General features: G+C 40.0%; 1 protein-coding gene across 1 annotated transcript in view; it reads right to left on the bottom strand.

Moving 5' to 3' along the window:
* VEPH1 (ventricular zone expressed PH domain containing 1) overlaps positions 1 to 21206 on the bottom strand; it is a 218885-nt gene extending 197679 nt beyond the window's left edge. Inside the window, exons 1-2 of the mRNA XM_008706749.2 lie at positions 21069 to 21206; positions 5405 to 5620 (exon numbers count right to left, since the gene is read on the bottom strand). Coding sequence (XP_008704971.2) covers positions 5405 to 5620; positions 21069 to 21206 — 354 coding nt within the window. The remainder of the gene's footprint in view (positions 1 to 5404; positions 5621 to 21068) is intronic.
* Positions 21207 to 21483: the final 277 nt, after the last annotated feature.

Genomic DNA, 21483 nt, shown 5'->3' with positions numbered 1-21483 from the left:
CTATGGTACACACTCAAAGAAAGCCCAATGATCACTTGTACAAATAAACCACGTTAACAGCAGCTGTTAATGCTGGAGCTTACGATGGCCCTTGCCCCTTGGTGCAGACGTGAGCGTGTTGGTATGCATATCCTCTTACACACAATTTAGTGCCTGGTACTCAGCGAACACATTCAGTGAGGTACAGGGTAGATATAAAGACCTGCTCATAGGGACAGTTATTTTTAGCTCTAGAAGCAGAACAAAAGCTCTTTGTTCCACGGATGCCAAGAATTATATTTCTTAACTAGATTAGCACCAATTTGAGCTTTTGGTGGAGGTTTTCCCTTTGAAAACATGCGCTTCGGGAACATTTCCCAGAGTTTTAAAATTGAAAAGAATAAAGCGAAGTAAAAGAGATATGTATCTGAGATGATAGCAAAAGAGCTCTTGGGTTTAAATGCAACTAAAAGCCATAAGAGCGTAATCTCAAGAAATATTCAGTGTCATTTATTAAGATCACTGTTTTACCCTACATCACTGATCAGATAAACAAGCAAATTTTGGATTTATATATAAAAGGCTTGGTTCTTAGCAGCATGGGTATAAATAAAATCTAAAACGGCACATACACCTACCCAGTGTATTTTTAGACAGATAATAAGGGAATGGGTCTCAGTAACCTGGGAGGTTGTGTCCCAGTCTCCTCCCTTCTTTTCCTTCTTTCTTTCTTTCTTTCTTTCTTTCTTTCTTTCTTTCTTTCTTTCTTTCTTTTTTTTTGTGCCATTGTCTTGTGTGGCATTAACTGACAAATAAGTACTGGGATCCATTCTAGAGAGAAACATAGCTGTTCTGCAAAATCCAGAGGGCAGCCACATCTCCTGATCTATTCAGCCCTTCCTTCCTTCCTTCCTTCCTTCCTTCCTTCCTTCCTTCCTTCCTTCCTTCCTTCCTTCAATAAATATTATTTTGAGCACTTACTATGTGCCATTCACTATTCTAGGTGCTGGGACTACATCAATAAAACAGACCTTCTATTTTGGGGAGAGGGAGACAAGCGTCGAACAGTGGCTAAAAGAAATAAATGAATAGCTTGTTAGAAAGTATTGAGTGCTATTTTCGAGTTTTCTGCAGAGGAAGGTAATGCCAACCAGAATGAGTACTCGTGCATCCTGTGTCCCAAGTAGTTTGTGTCTATAATCCAATGACTATGGAATCCTCACAACGAACTCACGAGACGGCTGTGGCATTGTACAGATGAGGACATTAAGGCACAGAAAGACAGACTTGCGCAAGAGCGCAGTGCTGCTGAACAGTAGCGCTGGGATCGCCCACTGAGTCAGCTTCTGCACCGAGCTAACCGATTCTGCGCCTAAGAGCTGCGAGGGAAATGCTCCCAAAATGTCCAAGGCACTTCGCATGTGATGCCAGCCAGGGACAGACTTCGAATCTTCACATAGCATTAACTGAGGAGGAAATAAGAAAACTGAAGTGTGGAATCAAGGTGAATGGACAGTTGGTCCATCTACAAAAAAGAAAAATAAATACTTTCTGGTTTCCAACCGTGAATCTGAGGACTATTGCTCTTCCTCCCTCCTGCCCCCAGACGACCCCCTTTAGCGATCCCCTTCGTCATTCAGTCATCAACATGAGCAGAGATGGACAAAGAGATAAAATGCTGAGCTTCCCTGGCAACAGCTCTGTAAGGAGTTTGGTTGGTAAAGATGTTCTTACTGCCTCAGCTCGTAAAACCGGGCATTGACTCTCAACATCATAATGGTTGGCCTGTCCATTCAAGCTAGAATTTCATTTTAGTACCTCAGCTATGTCAATAATTACAACCTCCCTGAGGTACATTTTTATTTTCTTCAACCCTCTCGAGGTTTGAATTTATCCTAGAATGTATTGTGCCTTATAGGGAGTATCTTCCTTTTCAGGATTTTTCTAGAGGCAAAGAAATAGGCATTGAACTCCTCATAGCAATCTGGTCAGAGGAAGCTGTGGTGGGAGATAGGAACTTCTGGAGAGTGGCTAGACCACAAATGGAGATTGCTTTTATAATAAAAGATGGTTCTCGTGAGCAGCACATATTGTTATGCCCATTTTACACATGGCAGAACAGAGGGATAAAATCACTTGCCAAGCTCTCATTTATATAAGACCAAGAGCATTTGACTCGAAGGCCCTCAAGCTCCAAAGCTCTTTCGGCGTCTCCTACAGGAGTCAGAATTTTAGACCGGAAGGTGAGCTGGGAGATCACCTGGTTCATCCTCTGTTTTACAAAGGACAGATTGTGAGACTTGTTCAAGGACATGGGCCAGGTTTGTAAAAGCATGTCACCCAAGGCAAAAGAAACCACAACTCACAAGGACACGTCACACAGGTACTGATTTTGGACTGAGGAATGCAGAGAAAGCGAATACTGGAATTTTAAAAACGGCTTTAAGGTAAATGTGGCAAATTCATACATGGAGGGGCCAAGAAAAGAAAGAATGAAATATATAATTACTAATTAAAAGTGGAAAAGGAAGGAGTCACCTGGGGTAGGTTTGGAGTGTAGGTTAAAAAATCAATTTGGGAAAAAAAGACAGAAGGTTTCTGTGCGTGTGAACATATTTAGCTTGAAACGACAGTGAAATGGCCAGAAAAAAAATATCGAGTAAAATGGCCAAGAATGTGGGAAGAACGGGTAGGTCCGTGCCGGATAGTGTGATGCTGGCATTGTTTATCTGGGGAGGTAGAAGGGTGGAGAAGGAATCACTCTTCCTTTGTTGTCTTGTTGTTTTTATGGTTTTTGTGCAAGATCAAAACGCTAAGGGGTTGGCTTTAAAGTTGATCTACTATTTTATTTTGCTGAAAAAACAGAACAGAAGATGAGTCATCTGGATTTCTACATGGTTCCCACAAGAGCCTAAATTACGTGTAGTACAAAATCGTGTTTTCAATATTTACCAGAGGCCAAAAATTTTCCCTTAAAATTTGATCAAAGCTAAGCAGCAAAGCTGCAACCACAGCCTTGCCTTTGGTTCCTGGGGCTGCCTTTCTGGAACCACATCCCCAGGGGTGGCCTGCACAAATCACCAAACTTTGCCAAAAAGCAAGTTCGCCTTTAGGGCTCCCTGACTCCCATTTTAATACCTTCTGCCTCGTTGGAGGGCACAGCGAACAGCCTGTGCCCACACGGGCCCTTCAGGCTCGAGGCGCCCCTTTCTGTGACTCACTTGTCCCTCTCAACCGAGGGGCTTATCCCATAGCCCCGTTCTCTGTCCCTTCCCAAAGCATCAGTGCCTGTGCTTAGTAAGGCCCTGCTCTCAACGGTCTTACAGATTCATTTCCTTGGAGTCACGTCTCTACCATTTAGCAAAGCATTAAGTTTACTGTTTTTGTTTGCTCCCCACCTCCAACCCCCTTTTTAAGTAGGAAACCTAATGTCTTTGCCCAGAATGAAACATCCCCTTTATGTTTAAATTTGGGGCAGTTTGAAGGGCAGCCTGCTTAAAATTCTTTGACCTTGATCTCAGCTGACAAATCTGGACTTCTGCACAAGCTTGGAATGTTCTGCCTGCTTGAAATGTCCTCTTGCTCCACCTTTCCTACCTGGTGAAATTGCCGCTCATTGCTCATAAATTTTGCAAATGTGGTTTCCATCCAGGAAGATTTCCTGAATCTCTAGAACTGTGCTGACACAGAAGCCACGGCCCATGGGAAGGAACTGAGCACCTGAACTGTGAACCGGCGAAGTAACACACCAGATTTCTAAGGTTGATATACAACAAAAGTATAACATCTCCTTTTTATATTGATTATGTGTTGAAATAATATTTTGGATATATTGGGTTAAGGAAAATATATTATCAGATGAATTTCATCTGTTCCCTTTCTCTTCTTTTTCATGTGGCTACTAGAAAATTTGAAATTACATATGTGGCTTATGTTTGTAGCTTACGTTCCATTTCTATTGGATAACACCGCTCTAGAGTCCAGACCAATGGCTCTGAATTGCAGTGGGAGCTGGGGAGTATGGATGATTTGTGAATTTCTGTCTGACGTTTGTGGAACGGCACTTTGGAGTAAGATAATCTGTTTTTGATGAATGTCAATAACATATTGTTGTTATATCCACGCAGCATTAATCTTTCACTAATTTTGCTGAAATCCCCATTTCCTCCCTTCTTATCCCTAACCCCGGGGACAAAGGAAAAACAGTGTGACAGGGTGTATAGAGTCTTTTGTTCAGTTGACCAGTGTCTGGTCTAGACAGACAAAATAGAATATGGTCCACTTAAATATGTGGAGAAGAGCAGAAGGCAGTGGAGGAAAAAGAGGAGGAGGAGGGGGAAGATGAAGAGGAAGAAGGCAAAGAAGAAAGGAGGTTAATGTTAGACATCACACATAGTGCTAAACACTTCCATAGAACCAGAATTTCCAGAACTGTGCTCAGAAATCACAGTTCTGAAAGATATTCATAACTGTTGTGTTGTGGGTAGGGAGGGGAAAGGAAGTTTCATGGGCACATCAGAATCAAAAACACTGTACTAAACAAAATTAACCAGCTTTCTTAATTGCAGGACTTTTCAGAGCCTTTAATATGCTATGAAACATATGACAGCCCAAAAGGGAAAAATTGAATTTAGTGTTTCCAAACTTATTTGAACGCAGAAGTCTCTTTTGAGAAACACCTATCAACATCACCAACATTTACTGGTTGGTAAAATTTGTCCTAGACGATGTCATTTCATCTGTATTCTATACACAAGAAACTGTGACTTAGGAAGTCAAGTGACTTTCCTACCATTTCAATCTTACGTAATTGGTTTGTGGCTGAGCCCAAATTCCAAATTCATGTTTACACCAGAAGACGGATTTTTTTTTTTTTTAAGTAGGCCCCATGCCCAACATGGGGCTTGAACTCATGACCCTGAGATCAAGAGTGGCATGTTCTACCCTGAGCCCCCCAGGCACAGTTAGAATAGGCATGTATTATTATCATGGAAAATTCACTATATATATATAGAAGTACATGTAAAAATGACTTAGTCACTTCTCTCCACATAGTCCAAGCTCATGGTCTCAGACTCCACCCCCTCTTTGGTCTCCATGGATAAAAGAGGTCTTTTTTTCCCTGAATTTTCCAGCATTCATCATTGGATCTCGGCATACATTAACGCTAGGTTTTGATACGTCCGCGCCTTAGCTCTCTGAATAGACTGGAGCTTGCTGAGGTGTTGCTTTGGATTCCCCAAGTGTGTCCCGCAGCCAGTAGAGGCTCTCTAGAACCTCGTGGGGCTCAGCTGTTGATGGCTTGTGGTATCTTTTTACAGCATCAAAAGGCTAGAGAAACATTAGCTCTTGGTTCAGAGACACCATGTGTTCCCCGAAGTCGCACAGCCCGCGTCAAACAGCGTGATGATGAACGCTGACATACCTGTAAAATGCAACTCATGATATCAGAAGCAATTTTTGCGTGGGGGGCGTCTTCGTCTTTCCCAGAGGGTCTTAGGCTGTGCTCCAGGCAGGAGTCCCAGAGCCCCACAAGGGCCTTGGCGTGCTCCTCAATGGACGCCGTCTCTCTGATGGCTGTCGTGATTCTCGTGATACAGATTTCAACCACGGCCTGGTCATTGTTATTGGTCTGGTAATCCTAGTTGAAAGAAAACCTTCACGTTAAATAACACTCCGGAAAGTGATCTTTCAAAGGACCGACAACATACCAACTTATTCGCTTAGCCAATGGGTGTGCCGTACCACGTGCTAAGGGGTGAGGTTGTAAAGGTCGGGTGCAAGGAGGGCCTTCTTCCTCGGAGCTGAGAATCGGGTGGACAAGGCGGTGTGCAAATGCGCTAAACCGGAGCGGGTTCCTGCTATCGCAGACCCACAGCCAGCGAGCAGGGAGGGTCCAAAGAAGCCTAATTATTCACTTGCCAAGTGGGCTTAATTTTCAGGCTGTTTTGGTTTCTAAGTCCGTTACGGGTCAGGGTTGATTTTTTTTTTTTTTCCTCTGACATTTCAGTGATGTTTGTGAAATGTTTCAAATCACCCTCCCATTCCCCCTCATAAACATTCCTTCTCTTTCTCTACACAACAGAACACATCATTTCAGCTCTCTTTTCAGTTCAAGTAACTACCAAATCCACGTTAGCTTTCCCCAACCAAATTTCCCTTCATGCAACTATTTAACTCTCCTTCAAATATCTGATCATCTTCATTGGGAGGTAATATGACCCACCAAAACATCTAAATGTGAAAAAAAGGCCCATCACTTTAATTCGGAAAATTGGTCTGTCGTGGCCTGGAGGACTGAGAAAAATGAAAATAGAATGGAGCCGTGAAGCAATTTGATCCTCACACCCTCATGCGCTGTTAGAGACGGGCCGTGAAGGGCTTCTCTGTCCTACTGCGGTCTCCGGCTCTGAGAATCTGGTTTAGCTATTCTATCTAATGCTGCAGTGAACATCTCAGGCATGAAGCCCTCTTCATACTTAGATTATTTATGGTCTAGATTCTCCGGAAGTGGAAATTTCTGAGACAAAGGACAGGAACATTTTTTAGGGCTCATGATCCATACTGCCAAACTATTTTCCAGAAAGGTCTTACCGACGTATATTCCCATCAGTTGGGTGAAAGTATGCTTTCTTTCCTCGTTGCACATTTGCAAACACAGAGTATTATTAATTTGTGCTAATTTGATCAGTGAAAAACAGTTATCTCATTGCTGTTTTACTTGGAATTTTCTTGATCAGAAGTGAGGTTGAGTATTTTCACATGCTTACTGGCCATCTGTATTTCTTCCTTTGGGAATTGCCCCCTGTATCCTGTGTCACTCTTTCCTTAGATGACTTCAAGTTTTGGGATCCTCCTTTGATATCTTTTTCTACCAAGGATATTAAGTCAACATTTGGCATATTGGTTGTGACTATGTCTCCATGTTTCATTATTTTTAGTTTCTTTGCTGTTACCTATTGACGTGCTAAGTTTTTAAGGAGCCAAATCTGTCAACCTTTTGGGATTTCATTGTTTTTTCTTTTTTAAACTGGAAATTTGAGATGTTGTGGTTTGTTTGGTTTTCTTTCTTTTTTTGAAAAAGGAATACATGAACACAGTACAAAAAAACAAAAGCTATAAAGGAAGGTTTACAGTGAAAAGTTAGTCTCCCTTTCACCCTGGTTCCCTGCCCTGGGGAAACCATGTTCACAGTTTCTATGTATTTGGCAGAGAGACTCTAAGCGTGCAAGTATCCCCCAAAACATACTCCTTGCGTTCCCGCGATTCCTTTAGTGGCTTTGTTTTTTAACTTCAAACTTTCCTCATCCAAAGGTTTAATAAAAATTCTCTTGTATTTTTTCTAGATTAGAAAATACAAACTTAAAACATTTAACATTTGGTACTTTAGAAATTAATCTTGTAACCATTCATTTAGCTCTTAAATCTATCTGTTGTGTATAGAAGTAAAGATGAACATTTTCTACTAAACAGCTAATCAATTTTCCTACCATCATTTATTGAGTAATTCCATTCCAGTAATTGTTTCATAACACATCAGTTTCTATTTCAGAGTTGTCTTTTCTGTTTGCTTTTCCCATTTTCCAATTCTTTCACAATACCAATTTTGCCATTTTCTTCCTATAAACTCCACAAACTTCCAAAGATGTTTCCCAGTGTATTTTATGTCTCTGTTGTGGCTGTTAACAAAATCTGTGTTTTTCCTCATTAAAACTTTTAATTAGTTATTGCCGATTAAGTCAAACTGCATTTTTTTGTATTCATTTTGTATCCGGCTGTTTAGCTCAATTCTTCTTAACTACGATCATTTTTTCAAATCATTGTCTTGGATGTTCTGGTAACATCTCTGTATTAGATCCATACCTTTTATATATTCCATGGCTCATTGTGTCGGCTTAGAATTTCCTAAGCTATTTTACATAAAAGTGATAAAAGCAAGAATGCTGGTTTAGTTCTTTGTTTCAGTTCTTGACTTTTGATTTAAAATTTTATGGTCAAAAGCAAGAAAATGCTATAGATATTTTAAATTCATATAGGCTGCGTCACTTGCTTCCTATGTTTATATATTGGTTTTAATTTTTTACCTGTCTTATTAGCATCTATGGAGATAACCAAGCATGTTTCCTTAGCCAGCATACATATGTGAGTGTTATATGAACATATAGTATGAAATTTCCCAATATTAATCCATCCCCACACTTCTGGAATGAACACCACTTGGTCTGGCAGACTATTTTAGAATATTTTCTTTTACCTTTCTCCTTTGTTGGTGACTGTACTCTTTATTTAAAGCAGAATTATTACTTATGCCAGAACAGAATCCTGCTATGAAGTAAACAGGTTCTTATGGAGCCAAGTCATAGAGACAAAACAGAATTTGAATGAGCAAAAAATGGTTCTAACTTTTCCAAAAAATCTCTGTAGCAACAGAAAAGCCAAAGCCATTCTCAGGGTGGAAAATAACAGAGAATACTCTTGAGTTAAAATCACTTATCTTGGCCACAATTGCCCTTGTAAATAGCATTACTTTTAATGGCATTATCTTCAAATATCAAGCAGCATCATGTGTAATAAAGAGAATTTTATGTAATATGTAATGAAGAAAATATATATGTAATAAAGTGAATATATACATAAGGGTAGATTGAACAGAGAACCAATGCCATTGACAAAAGGAAGTCTGTATGCTAAATGACATGAGCCCAGCCTTGTTATAGCCACCTCGATGGGATCCAATAGGCGAACAAATGGAATGATCTTGGTGCGAGGAACAAGAGCTATGCATCGCCCAGCAGCATACGCTCCCATTCACCGAGGTGATCTCATTAATGTTGCAAGAACCTAAACATGCCGTTTGCTAGCAGCAGAGGTCAATGCTGAGCCACCAGAATGGCACTATCCCTCAAGGACACCAATCAATCATTTGGTGCAAGTTATTTACATGACAGACACCTTTTCCACCTTGGAAGGGACATCAATTACATTGAGGGGAATTGACGTGTGATCCAGGTTTGGGTTTGAATTTCTTGCCCACAGGGCCTAAGCCTGAGCTACCATCTGAAGGATCACAGAGTATCTGGTGTGCTGACACAAGATCCTACATAATATTGTATCAGACTACAGAACCACTTTATAGCAAAGGAGATACAGCAGTGGGCACCTGATCATGGCTGTCTTTCCCTTGCCCTGAAACTGCTGGACTAATAGATCAATGGAACAGGTCTTCAAAGAAGTAACTCAGCCTAATATCTTATGAGGATGAGGCACTGCCCTCTAAAAGGCAATCTACATACTATAACAATGACTATTACAGGGTGTCAAATTCCCTATGGGTAGAATACTAAACCTGGGAACTCAGTCACTTCGAGCTCCTGCATCAAGAGACCAGCAAAAAACAAAAAAAAAGAGTCACTATCTTGGCCAGGGTAATTGACCATATCATCTGGAGAAGGTGGGGCTGCTATTAAGTCATGGGGGCATCTCTAGGCACTCCCTGCTCAGTTTTGGCGGTAAACGGACAAGGGAGCCATCGCAATCTGAGAGAGGCATGGAAACCAGGGACTCAGATCCCTCGGGAAAATGCATATGAGTCACCCAACTAGGAAGCAGCCTAAATCAGCACAGGTGCTAGCCGAGGGTATAGGAATTAGAATAGGTGGTAGAGGAGGGCCACTGTATTAGCTTTCTTGTTGCTGCTACTAACTTATTATCACATGCTTAATGGCTCAAGAATTTGTGTTGATAAATTTATTTACCTACAGTTCCAGAGATCAAAAATTGAAAATTAGTCTCCCTGGGCAAAAGTCAGGGTGTCAGCATGGCTGGTTCCTCTGGAGGCTCTGAGGGGAGAATACATTTCCACAGCTTTCCCAACTTCTAGAGGTTCCCTTCTTTCCTTGGCTCATGACTTCCAGGAGCCTCCATCTTCAAAGTGCACACTCAAATCTCTGCTCCCATCAGCCCACCTCCTTCTTCTTCAAAGAAGGCCTTTGACCTTCTTGCTCCCTTGTAATTACATTGGGCTCACCCAGATAGTATAGGATAATCTCCCCATCCAAGATCCTTAACTGTATTATATCTGAAAAATCCCTTTTGCTATGCAAAATAAAATTCACAGGTGGACATCTTTGGCAGGGGGCATCATTCAGCCTAGCACAGAGTACCAATTGCAGCCTTGATAGCAATTGGTATGGTAGAGATGACAGATCCTCTCACTAAGCTTCTTCTTGTAAATTTTGTCAGGAAAAGCATCTCCGAGAGGCTGTTTCCATATGGAATGAAATTATTATACAAAGCAGGTAGATCTGAATGGTGAGAGGGGTAGACTATAGTAGATACTATGGTCCATTGCCCATAGACCCCGTTAGGACAAAGGCACTCATTTTCTCAGCTGCCAGTCCAGACCCAAGTCTGCCTGCAGAAACTGTTCTTTGTCAAAGGAAATGGCCTCTCTCAGAGTTTCGTTCCTCCCTTGGAACAGCCATTTTGGAATCTGTTTTCCTGGGAACCCAATTACAACAGAGCTTATATAGATGACTCTGGGAAACATAATAAACCATGTCTAAACAATAGTTTAACAATAAATAGCAAAGAGATTTCCATTTGGATGAAATAACCCTCAGTAAAAGTGGAAGGTGCAACTCAGGGAAAAGTACATGACATACATAAGTGTCTTGGTTCATGAGCACCAAGATTCCAGTTTCCTGCTAAAAGAGAACTGATTTGATGGAGAATTCGGAAGGGAGTGCTCTGGGATGAAGCTGGAGTATACAGGATAATGATTAGTGGGTCAGCAAGATTGTTTAACAAAAGGTATGTGTTCTGATTCTAAGATTTCTAACTAGAGGAGTTAAGCAGCTGTCCATAAGGATAAATCGGGGCAAACTGGTCACAATTTTAGTGAACATATTAATATATCAGGCAAAGTGCATCAGTTATGAAATTTGATACTACTGTGAATCTCTCGTAGCTAAGAATTGCCTGTGACATACCACTTTACTGAGAAGAAAAGATTTTTTTTACCTTGAAAAAATGTATAAATTTAAATTCCTCCATATGACGTGAAGAAAAGCATTCTCCAAAGAGGAAGTTTCCTCCAAAAAAAGTTGAAAACCTGAAAAGCTGTTAACTGCTTCCTTCAACGAATATTCAAAAAGACAAAAGAAATTAAAAAAAAAATTTTAATGATGTAGTCAAATAGTCTAAAGCTTTTTGGCGTGAGATCAGCTTTGCAATTAGGGTTTTCCTGACTCACATTCCACCCTGTTCTCATGAAATATATATGTGTGCATACATACGTGTTTATGTGTGAGTTCAACACCGAATCAGTACCTGTGTGTATTAAAAGCAATAATTTCTAAGAACCAGAATTTTTAATATCAAACCCATCAAACTGGGTTTAGCGATTCATTCTCGCAGTAGCCTGGTCATTGTTAATTTTCAAGTAACTTACCCTAAAGCAGTAGGGAGGGTGGGACAATGAAAAATCAACACATTGCGCTGCTCCCAGTCTAGTTACCAGGATGGGTCACCCCCACCCAGCCACAGACACCACAGCCCCACATCAACATCCATAAACCGTAAGCCAGTCACACGTCTTTATGCTGTAAACAGTCTTCGGGGGACAGCCTGCTGACTAAAGGGAATGTGGAACGTCTGAAATCAAGTATTTAGTGGTGGGAATGGCGGAGGAGTGGAAGTTGGAAAAGAAGAGGGAAAACAGCTTGAGGGTCATTTCTCCCTCCCTTCCTTGAGAGACGGCAGAGCATAGCAGGTGGAAGCAGGGACTCTGGGGTCAGACCGCCTGGGCTCAAAGCCATATTCTGCTCTGCCAGCTCTGCCACCTTGAGCGTTCACTTAGCTCTGTACCTCAGTAGCTTAGTCCTTAAAATCGGGGTATTATTAATATCTATCGCCTACTCCTGTGAGAATTAAATTGGTTAATGTAAGGAAAGGATTTACAACAGTGTCTGGCGCATAATAAGTGCAGATGAATGTTATAACAGACAGTGAGTTACAAATATTTCCTTATGTGGCTACAATGTTTTTATACATTCATTTCACAACCACTTCATAATGTACGGCACAAAAAGATCGTATACTTACTCTCCTCTTACTGTCACATTCTACATGGCATCCATACTCATAATATATTTATATGTGTATCATTTTTTCTGCTTTCAAGAGTTATGTATACATAGCTTACTTATTCTATCCTTCTGAGAATCTCCAAGGTGGAGACACTAACACCACCACCCGCAGCACCAATGATCCCAGAGCTGATATTGTCACTGGGGCTCCCAGCAGAAGCAAACATAAAACTACTTTGAGGGGTGGAACACTCAGCTAAAACCATCCAGTACTCACATGAGTAAAATTCTATTTAAACCAAATTTAAATATCCGAACTTACAAAACATTGGAACCAAGCCAATATGAGCACGTGTCAGCATGTACAACTTGGGGTATATTAGACAGTCAAAAACCAGATAATGGAATTATTGACCTCAAATTATGCAATTACATGTTGAAAATGATTCAATGTATCAAGGAAAATTCTTCTTATGAACAAAGACTAAGTCTCTTTTAAGAGGAACAGAAAGATGTTAAAGAGAAACAAATGAAACTTCTAGAAATGAGAAACTTAGTGAATAAATGAAATAGTGGATAAGATACAGCTAAAAAAAAGACTCAGTGGAGGGGAATATAGAGCCGAGGAAATGAAAACCTGGTGTATCGCGTAGAGATGAAAAATACAAGAGGTCAAGAGGCATGGAGGATAAAATCGGATAAAACGAAGGATGTGAGGGCAGTGTTTTTTGTCTGCTTTGTTTATGATTATAGTCCCATGTCTAGAAGATAATAGGTACTCAAAAAAATACTTGTGGAATGCATAAATGAGTGAAAAAATAGAATTTCTAGAAGGAAAAATGAGATGGAAAAGAATACTTGATATAATATTTCTTAAATTTCCAAAATTGACAAAAAGCATGAACCTCAAACTCACAAAACACAATGAGGATTGAGTAAGGATATACAAATAAAACCACATCTGGACACATAATAGCGAAACCATACAACACACCGAAGACCGAGAAAATATTAAAGCATAGAAAAAGTAGATTGGGTATAAAGAATGACAAACTGACAGAGGATTTTATAACAGCAATGATAGGAGTTACTGAGAAATAAAAAGACTGCCCAGCTAGAAACCCATGCCCAGGTAATCATCATTCAAAGTTAAGGGCAAAACAAGGAGCTTTTCAGAAAACACAAATATCGAGAGGGTTTATCACTACTAGATCCCCACTGAAGGGACTTTTATTTATTTTTTTTTTTTTTAAGATTTTATTTATTTATTCGACAGAGAGAGAGACAGCCAGCGAGAGAGGGAACACAAGCAGGGGGAGTGGGAGAGGAAGAAGCAGGCTCCCAGCAGAGGAGCCCGACATGGGGCTCGATCCCACAACGCCGAGATCACGCCCTGAGCCAAAGGCAGACGCCTAACCGCTGTGCCACCCAGGCGCCCCTGAAGGGACTTTTAATATGTGTATACTTCAGAAAATGGAACCTTGGATGCAGAAGAAAAAAGAGAAGACAATGGGGAAAAAAGAATAGTGAGGAAAAAATGGGGAACTGTTAGGTGCTTGAAACAAACATTGGGTGAATTTTTTTAAATGTCAGTAATTTTAAAGAATAGTTTCAAGGGTATTAAGGTGAAATAAAAAATGCTGCTTAACACCAACATATAAGAGGGACATGAAAATATCACAAGGTCCTGATGGTAATAGGAGAAGAGAGCTATTGAATAATTTTAGACATCATTGTAATCCAACAAATGTAAGATGGTGTCAATTATAAGATCTTCCATTATGAAGAAAGAGAGAAGACTGCCAATTAAAATGTGGGTTATATCAGGTCTTAAAGAGAATTCTATGCAAAACATAAATGGATGGTACTGGATCATCTCCTATTTCTTTGAAATTTCTTTCATGTCTTCCAAGAGAATTGCCTGTTTCTCCTGCTTTCAGTTGTATTAATTATTGTGGTATAATAGACAATATTTTACCAATATCCCAGTAACAAAAAAGTATATCCTTTTTTTAGGTTCCATAAACACTCAGCTATTATTTTGCCAGACTATGTAGAATTCCTATCATTCCTGCAATGATGAATGTTTTGTTCACTAATATAAAATTTATACTCTGGTGCTCTCTTCCATGCCTTCCTGCATCCCCAATAAGTGTTTGTTTCTGTACCACATTATAGACTAGAAGCTTTGGAAGCATCTTAAGTGGACATTTAATGCAACGCTGGTAGTAACAATACTGCACCTAATTCAGATGGAATGTTGACAATATGAAAAGCTATCGAGAATTTATGAACATGTAGGCAAGGGCAACTTTATTATGCTTAATAGCTGGCCAACAGGGATTGTAAGATTGGAATCAATTACAAAATACATACTTATTTCAGAGTTATAAATAGGTGAAAACTGGCTGCCTTGGAATTAATAATATATGGCGACAATGTTTGCTAAAATTTGTAAGGTAGCTACTAAAAAAATGAAAAGAGAATGTAACTTTCAAACCAACAGAGCCAATAGAGGTAGAAAATGAAAGGATAAAATTTCATTCGACTAAAAAAATGAGAGAAGCAGATAAAGAGAAATTTAGAAAATCAGGAAATGTAACTCAAAATAAAATGCAGAAATATATCCAAATATATAATTTAACATGATAAATATAAATCGACTAAATTTACCAATAAAAGACAGATTTTCGATTTGAATTATTTTTTAAAAATCTACTTAGATGGTGTTTACAAATTATATTTAAGTCATAAGGACATGGGGAGGTAAAAAGTAAAAAGACAGAAAGAGAAAACAGGCAACTACCCCAAAGAAAACAAGCAAAATTTATCAGAATAAAGTTGCACAATATGTAATAATAAGAGGAAAATTTCTCCAAGGACTAAAGAACAATTCTAAACTTATTAATACATAATAAAACACACACACACACACTGGAATACTACTCAACCATAAAGAAGAATGAGATCTTGTCATTTGAGACAACATGGATGGACCTAGAGAGTATTATACTAAGTGAAATAAGCCAGAGAAAGACAAACACCATGAGTGAACTAAACAAATGAACACAAACAAAAAAACACTCTTAAATACTGAGAACTAGTGGTTGCTAGAGAGGAGCTGGGTGGGAGGGTAGGTGAAATAAGGGGATTTAAGAGATACAAACTTCCAGTGTTAAAATAAATGTCATAGAGATGAAAAGTGCAACTAAGGGAATATAGTTATAATACTATAATTATAATAATATTATTATTATAATTATAATAACTTTGTATGGTGACAGATGATAACCTCACTTACTGTGGGGAGCACTGAGTAATGTATAAAATCATTGAATCAATATGTTGTGTACTGAACCTAATATAACATTATATGTTAATTATACTTCAATTTTTAAAAAAGCTCTCAAATTTATAAAGCAATCTTGACAAAATTACAAGGAGAAATCAACAAATCCAAAATTATAGTGGGAAATTTTTCAACACCTCTCTTAGCACTTGGCTGTCTAAGCAAACACAAATTTAGTGAGGATATAGAGAACTTCAACAATACAATCAAAAAGAGTTCTTTCATCAACTTACTTAATACATTATACTCACTAATTCGAGAATACACATGCCTCTCGGGCACAAATCAAACATCTAAAGAGTCAGGACAGTGTGGAGGCTAAGAGGCTTCTGAATCCAAATTCTCTGGGCTTGATTCTCGGCTCGATTATTCGCTAGCTATATAATCTCGGACGAGTTCAACTATTAAGCTCTCTGTGCTTCAGTTTCCTTATCTATATAATGGAGATACTATTAGTACACTTATCTCGGAAGTTTACTGAAAGGACTAAATGTATTAACATGCGATAAGCTCTTAGGAAAATTCCTGGAACATAGTAAGTGCTACGTTAGTACTTACACAGATTCGCCATAAACTGTGCTATAGGGCAAGTCTCAACCTCTCCTAAGAAGAGGCTGGCCAATCACGTTGGCCAACTACGATGCAGCTACATTTTAACTTCACAACAAAAAGATTACAAAAATTCTTCGGGAAATTAAAGCACAAACTTCTAAGTCTCTTCTGAGTCCAAGAGGAAATCACAATCAAAATAAGAAAGTATTTAGAATTTGTAATGAAAATACTCTACCTCAAAACCTGCGGGATGATGCTAAGTGGTACCCGGCAAGAAATTTAGGGTCTCAACTGCTTGTGTCGAAAAATAAGAAAGTAAAAGAAACAAATGACGACAGCAATAAACAATCAGCTAATCACACAGCTGAGGGGATTAGAAAAAGAATAGTAGGAAACAACCAGAAAAAGAGCAACACATGTGTAGCTGCTATGCACGTGCAGCAAAGAAATAAAAACATTCATGGATAAATACCATCGTCAGGATATTGGTCACTTTGGGAGGAAAGGGAAGACTTTGAGGCAGAGAGAAACAGGTGATTTCAGTTTTATCTAATTTTTAAAATTGGGCAATTTGTATATGCCAAACATTCTGTACTGGTTTAAAAAAAAAAAGTTAAAGAGAACTGGAAGGTGGGTGTCTGGGTTAGGCAAGGCAACATAGTGGGTAAGGGGGAATGGGAGTAGGAAAAGAGGATGAGCAGACAGGGATGAAGTAGTCTGGGAGGAGAGCCAAGGTAGTAGAAGAAATGATTATGAGATGAAAGTAGTCCAGAAAGGACTTGCAATGAAAAGACGAAACTTAAAGGCACATTGGGGAACTTGGGGAGAATTTTGAGTGAGCAGTCACATTTTCAAAGCAAAGCATAAGGACAAACTATCTCCCAGCAGTGTTTTGGACTAACTAGTGGAAAAGAGGGCACGGACCATAAAATGGAATCTAGGAAGGTTGAGTGATTGTGTGAGTGACTTTAGGGAAAGGATTGAAGACTTGCTTACCAAATTTTCAGATTCTACAAAGATGGGAATGAGAACTAATATATTGGACAGAATCATAATTTTTAAAAAGTATGAATATCCTGGAATGAGGGCCTGAAGACAAGAATATTATTTACTGGTTTAAAATGTGACACAATACACTTACAATTTTTTTCAAGTTCTCTAATTACAAGCCTTGATTCAAGCTGAGGGTTCTGGTACATGGCAGGATAAATGTGGCCAATTGTGTGATGTTACTGTCGAAAAGAAATTTTAGAAACGGAGTATCTGACTATTATCAGCAATTGTTCCAACCAATTGGTTTAAGTACTTGGCATTGATAAATTAGGATAACAAATTAGGAAGATTCCAGGGGAAAGAAACCAGAATGTTGAGAATGTGGGCAGTACTTGGGAGCTACAATGGGGCGTCCTCCAAGAATATGGAAACAAGATTGCCCTTTGAGGATTAAGTGAAAAAAATCCACTTGCATGAGTGGAATTAACCTGCTCCTGGGCTAACCCAACAAGCTATCTGTACATGAACGACTACAGGTAAGTTAAACATAGGGAGCTAGGACTGGACAGGATTCTAATGGAGGAGGAGGAAACTTAATCAATGATAATACCCATTGTCTAGAGAAAGACTGGGTACATACACTTGGTGAGGACCGCATGGAAGCACACAAATTCTGACTGACGTGAATTATAATTTTCATTGTAAATTGGTAAATCGGCATTCTAATTTGTACCTCTGAGTCTTGCATTTGGATAGCATGATTTGGATAGCATTTGTCATGTACTGACAAAATTGAGCTTCCAGACCTACGTCTGGAAATGTGAGGTGCTGTAACCTTTCTCTGCCATAGGCTCCTTCTTTGTCATGGAAAAACTTAGGGACACTTGGACACCAAGGATGTGTAGCTGAGAAGAGAGAAGCTAGAGGTGATCCCTGATACCTACTTCATAAGCTTAAAGTTCTTGTAGGAACAGAGTTACGCTCCTTTGATTGTTGGGGCAATGAACAGACCAAAGAACAATGTATAGAAAACACAAAGAGTAAGATTTCATCTGGCCAACAGGAGGAACACACTAACAATTTAAAATTCTGACGGTGGAACAGCTGTCTAAAGCTTTGTAGGTTAGGACTGGCCATAAGCCACAAAGTAAGTTTGGATAACCATGACAAAGGACTATCCCTTTGGAGCACCATCCTCATGACAAATCACCCTCTGCTGACTTCTTTCCTAGAACTACAGGAAAGAAGTTCTGCTTGGCATAGTCAGGTGTCCCCAATTCCCTCTCTGCTCTCCTGGCAAGGGCAAGGCAGAAAACTGACTGAAGGGTCCATTGAGGCTTCATGCAATGGCAAAGGGAAATTTATGAAAGGAAAAAGTTAGGAGCATGAAAAAAAAAATCAGAAACTTACTATGTTCTCATCATTGCAAGTGTAGAAGGAGAGGCCTCCTATTTGTCAGGAATCCTAAAGAAGGGATTTCTGTGCTGGAAAGAAGTTGGAAAAGATGATTTAGAAGATCCCTTCCAGTTCTTTGTTTGTAAAGAGGAGTTGAGAAGTAGAATTGGTGACCGAGATCCAGGGTCCTTAGGGAAGCCCTAATAAGGAAAGATGGGGTACAGCTAACAGGGAAGTGAGCCATAGAGTAGACATGGTCGTTCAGTGGACTCATCACTGGCATTGGTCATTGAATGTCATGGGCATTGAGGCACCATGGAAAGGTTTTGAACAATGGGGTACAAGCAATAAAATCTTGTTTGGGAAGTTTAATTGGGTAGCTGTTAGTACATTGAACTGGAGAACAGTAAGACCAAAGGCAAGAAGATCAACTGTTTTGAAGCCTGAGCCAGGGTGATAGCAGCAGGAAGGCAAAAGAAGGAGCTGGCGAAGAGGCATTTCTCAGGCAGTGTCCACAGAACAACAGGGAAAGGAGACAGTGAAAGAGAAAGGTCAAGAGTGACTCCAGGTTGCAAACCTGGAGATCTAAACAAGTGATACTATGGCTGGAAGAAAGATGATAACTTCTAATTCAGATAGATAGAGTTTGAGATGATGGATATCAACACAGATGGGCTTGAGGCGGAGGGAGAGATAGCAAGACTGAAAACACAGATCTGGGATTCCCTAGTGCAGAAGTTGCCATGTAGGAGGTCATATGAATGGCTGGTTTTCTATAAGAACAGAGTATAATGCCAAAGGACAACTATGTATTTATAGAAAGGAGTAATCACTAAGCACTAGAACCACTAGAAGCCATTTCGGGAATACTGAAACTTGAGCTGGCTTTGAAAGGAATGGAGCGGGAGAAGGAATTCCACACTGAGACACACTTATAACTAGGATTGAGTAACAGAAAAATGGATGGATCTGCGCAATCCCTCTAAAAACGAACTCTTTTTATTCTGCCACCCATCTGCTCATGCCACTGTTACAGACAGAGAAATGGAAGAAGTGAGAGGTGAATGAAGTTAGCAGGTGAAGACCACAGGAGAACTACTGGCTCTCCAGCCCCACTGGTCTGGTGGAATGCTGATCGGGGGGCTTAAAGGACACATGGTGCTGCTGGTGACAAGGGACATGCCTGCCTTGATGGTTAAGAGTGGGGATATATAACAGAACTCACCGGTCCTAAGGTTCGGAATTTGACATCTATTAAAATAAGCAATTGATGAAGAAGACCAAACAAATCTCTGACAGTAGTGACCCCTAGTGGAAATAGGCTTCAGGAAACGTGTATATATATGTGTATATATACATATATATACACATACATGTATACATATATTTTTTTTCCTATTAGATTAGATGAAAATCAGTGGCATATTCAGCCAATTCATTTCCACAGGAGTGTGAAGGAAGGGGCTGCTGGAAAGAGCACACAAATCCTGCCCAGAAAGTGGAAATGTACCAGGAATACTTTGTGTTTTTGAGTCAGACTAAGTTGATTAAAGTTCTGGGGGAAAAAAAAATGTGGACACATAATTGCTGTCAAAGACATTAAGCTGAGACAAGAGTGTTTGAGCAACGACTTCATTGGCCACAGGAGGGACTTGGTGTGTTCACGGCAGCCAATAAGCGAGCAGGCTGACAGTCTTGGGGAGGAAGCCGCCCTGGTTGCTGGTATGCCTTTTAAACATCTCTTCATTAAAACATGGAGGAAAGCTGTGATCCGTGAAATGTGCACACATTTGGTAATTCAGCATTTTATGGCTCAAGTCCTGTCTATTTCCTCTGCCCGGGGGCTGTTTGTGCCAAGTATTAGCAAATGCTATTGAGCTGGGAGAACGCAAGAGATGCTCGGGAGAGTTGGCCTTTGAAATGGGACTAATCTCATGGAGGGTCCGAGCACAATGAAGAAGGGCAACAGCAAACCACCCTGGGCACTCCACATCCACCCCCTTCTGGGAAATGCTTTCAGAATATATAATCTTGACATTGAGGAGAAACAAAGGAATGGGAGGGCTGTTGGGGATTTTAAATTTGTCTGATCACACTGGGGGCTAATGATGGGTGAGTTGAATTAAATGGGTGGGTATAGAAAAAGGAATAAAACGAGAGATTTTTTTTTTTAATGGAGATTATGTAGAAATACATGGAATCAGTGTTATCAAGCCCTGGGCAACTGTCACTTCTGGCAACAGAGTGATCCTTGTCCTTGTCTCATGTTACCTGTGTGGCAGGAGGTGTCATCCTGCCTTCGTTCATTATTCATCCTCCTCCACACACCCAGCTTCGTTATGCTGCTACTGTATAGCCTGGCTTGTTTGTTTTTCCCGGGACTTGTTCCCTCTTCTCTCCATGTTATTTCAAGGATAGAAAAACAGCCCTTAGATAAGCCTTTTGTGATAACTCCACTCTGGTCTGCAATCTCCAGAGTTCTGGTCTCCAGGAGTGGGCAGAAGGCAGCCTCGCTGCCCCCCTAAGTCAATGACTGCCCTGGTGTTATTCCTTAGACGCCAAACTAAACCACAGAGCAGACTTAAAAGGAAAAACCATTAAGAGGTCCTTCCTCATTCCCCTGCAAAGATCCTTTCCCCCACCATATGTGCATTCATTCGGCTCTGAAATAGGTCATTTCAGGTGTCTAGTTTAAAAACTAGTTTACTTACCGAAGATGAGCTAATTATTTTAATTTGCTCCAAAGCTTCTGTCAGGCTGTCTTCAATCTCGGAGTCATCTAAGGAGAAGAGGTCCCCGGCTCGTGAAAGATCTTTTTGTCCTAAAACCAGTCTGAACAGTTGATGCATGATGAGGAGTTTGATAATCAATGGACTTTCTGCAGGCCCAGGGCCATATGTTTCAGTCATCAGAGGTTAGTAAGACAAAAACATGCGGCAGGAAGTATACTTTGTATTCCTTGAAAGGTCATTTTTCTCCAGAATTTAAGGTCTTCTTTGACTCTCTCTGGAAAAGAAACAAATGATACTATATAACTGTCAGTAGAATGGCATGAGCTCCCAATATAACCTTGGTGCCCAGCAGGGAGGGGGGAAAAAGACATTTGGAAATGTGCAGAGAGTAACA

The sequence above is a fragment of the Ursus maritimus genome, unplaced genomic scaffold (assembly GCF_017311325.1).
Source record: "Ursus maritimus isolate PB19 unplaced genomic scaffold, ASM1731132v1 scaffold_20, whole genome shotgun sequence".
NCBI lineage: Eukaryota > Metazoa > Chordata > Mammalia > Carnivora > Ursidae > Ursus > Ursus maritimus.
Note: the sequence above shows the minus strand (reverse complement) of the source record. Positions and strands in the feature narration are given on the sequence as shown.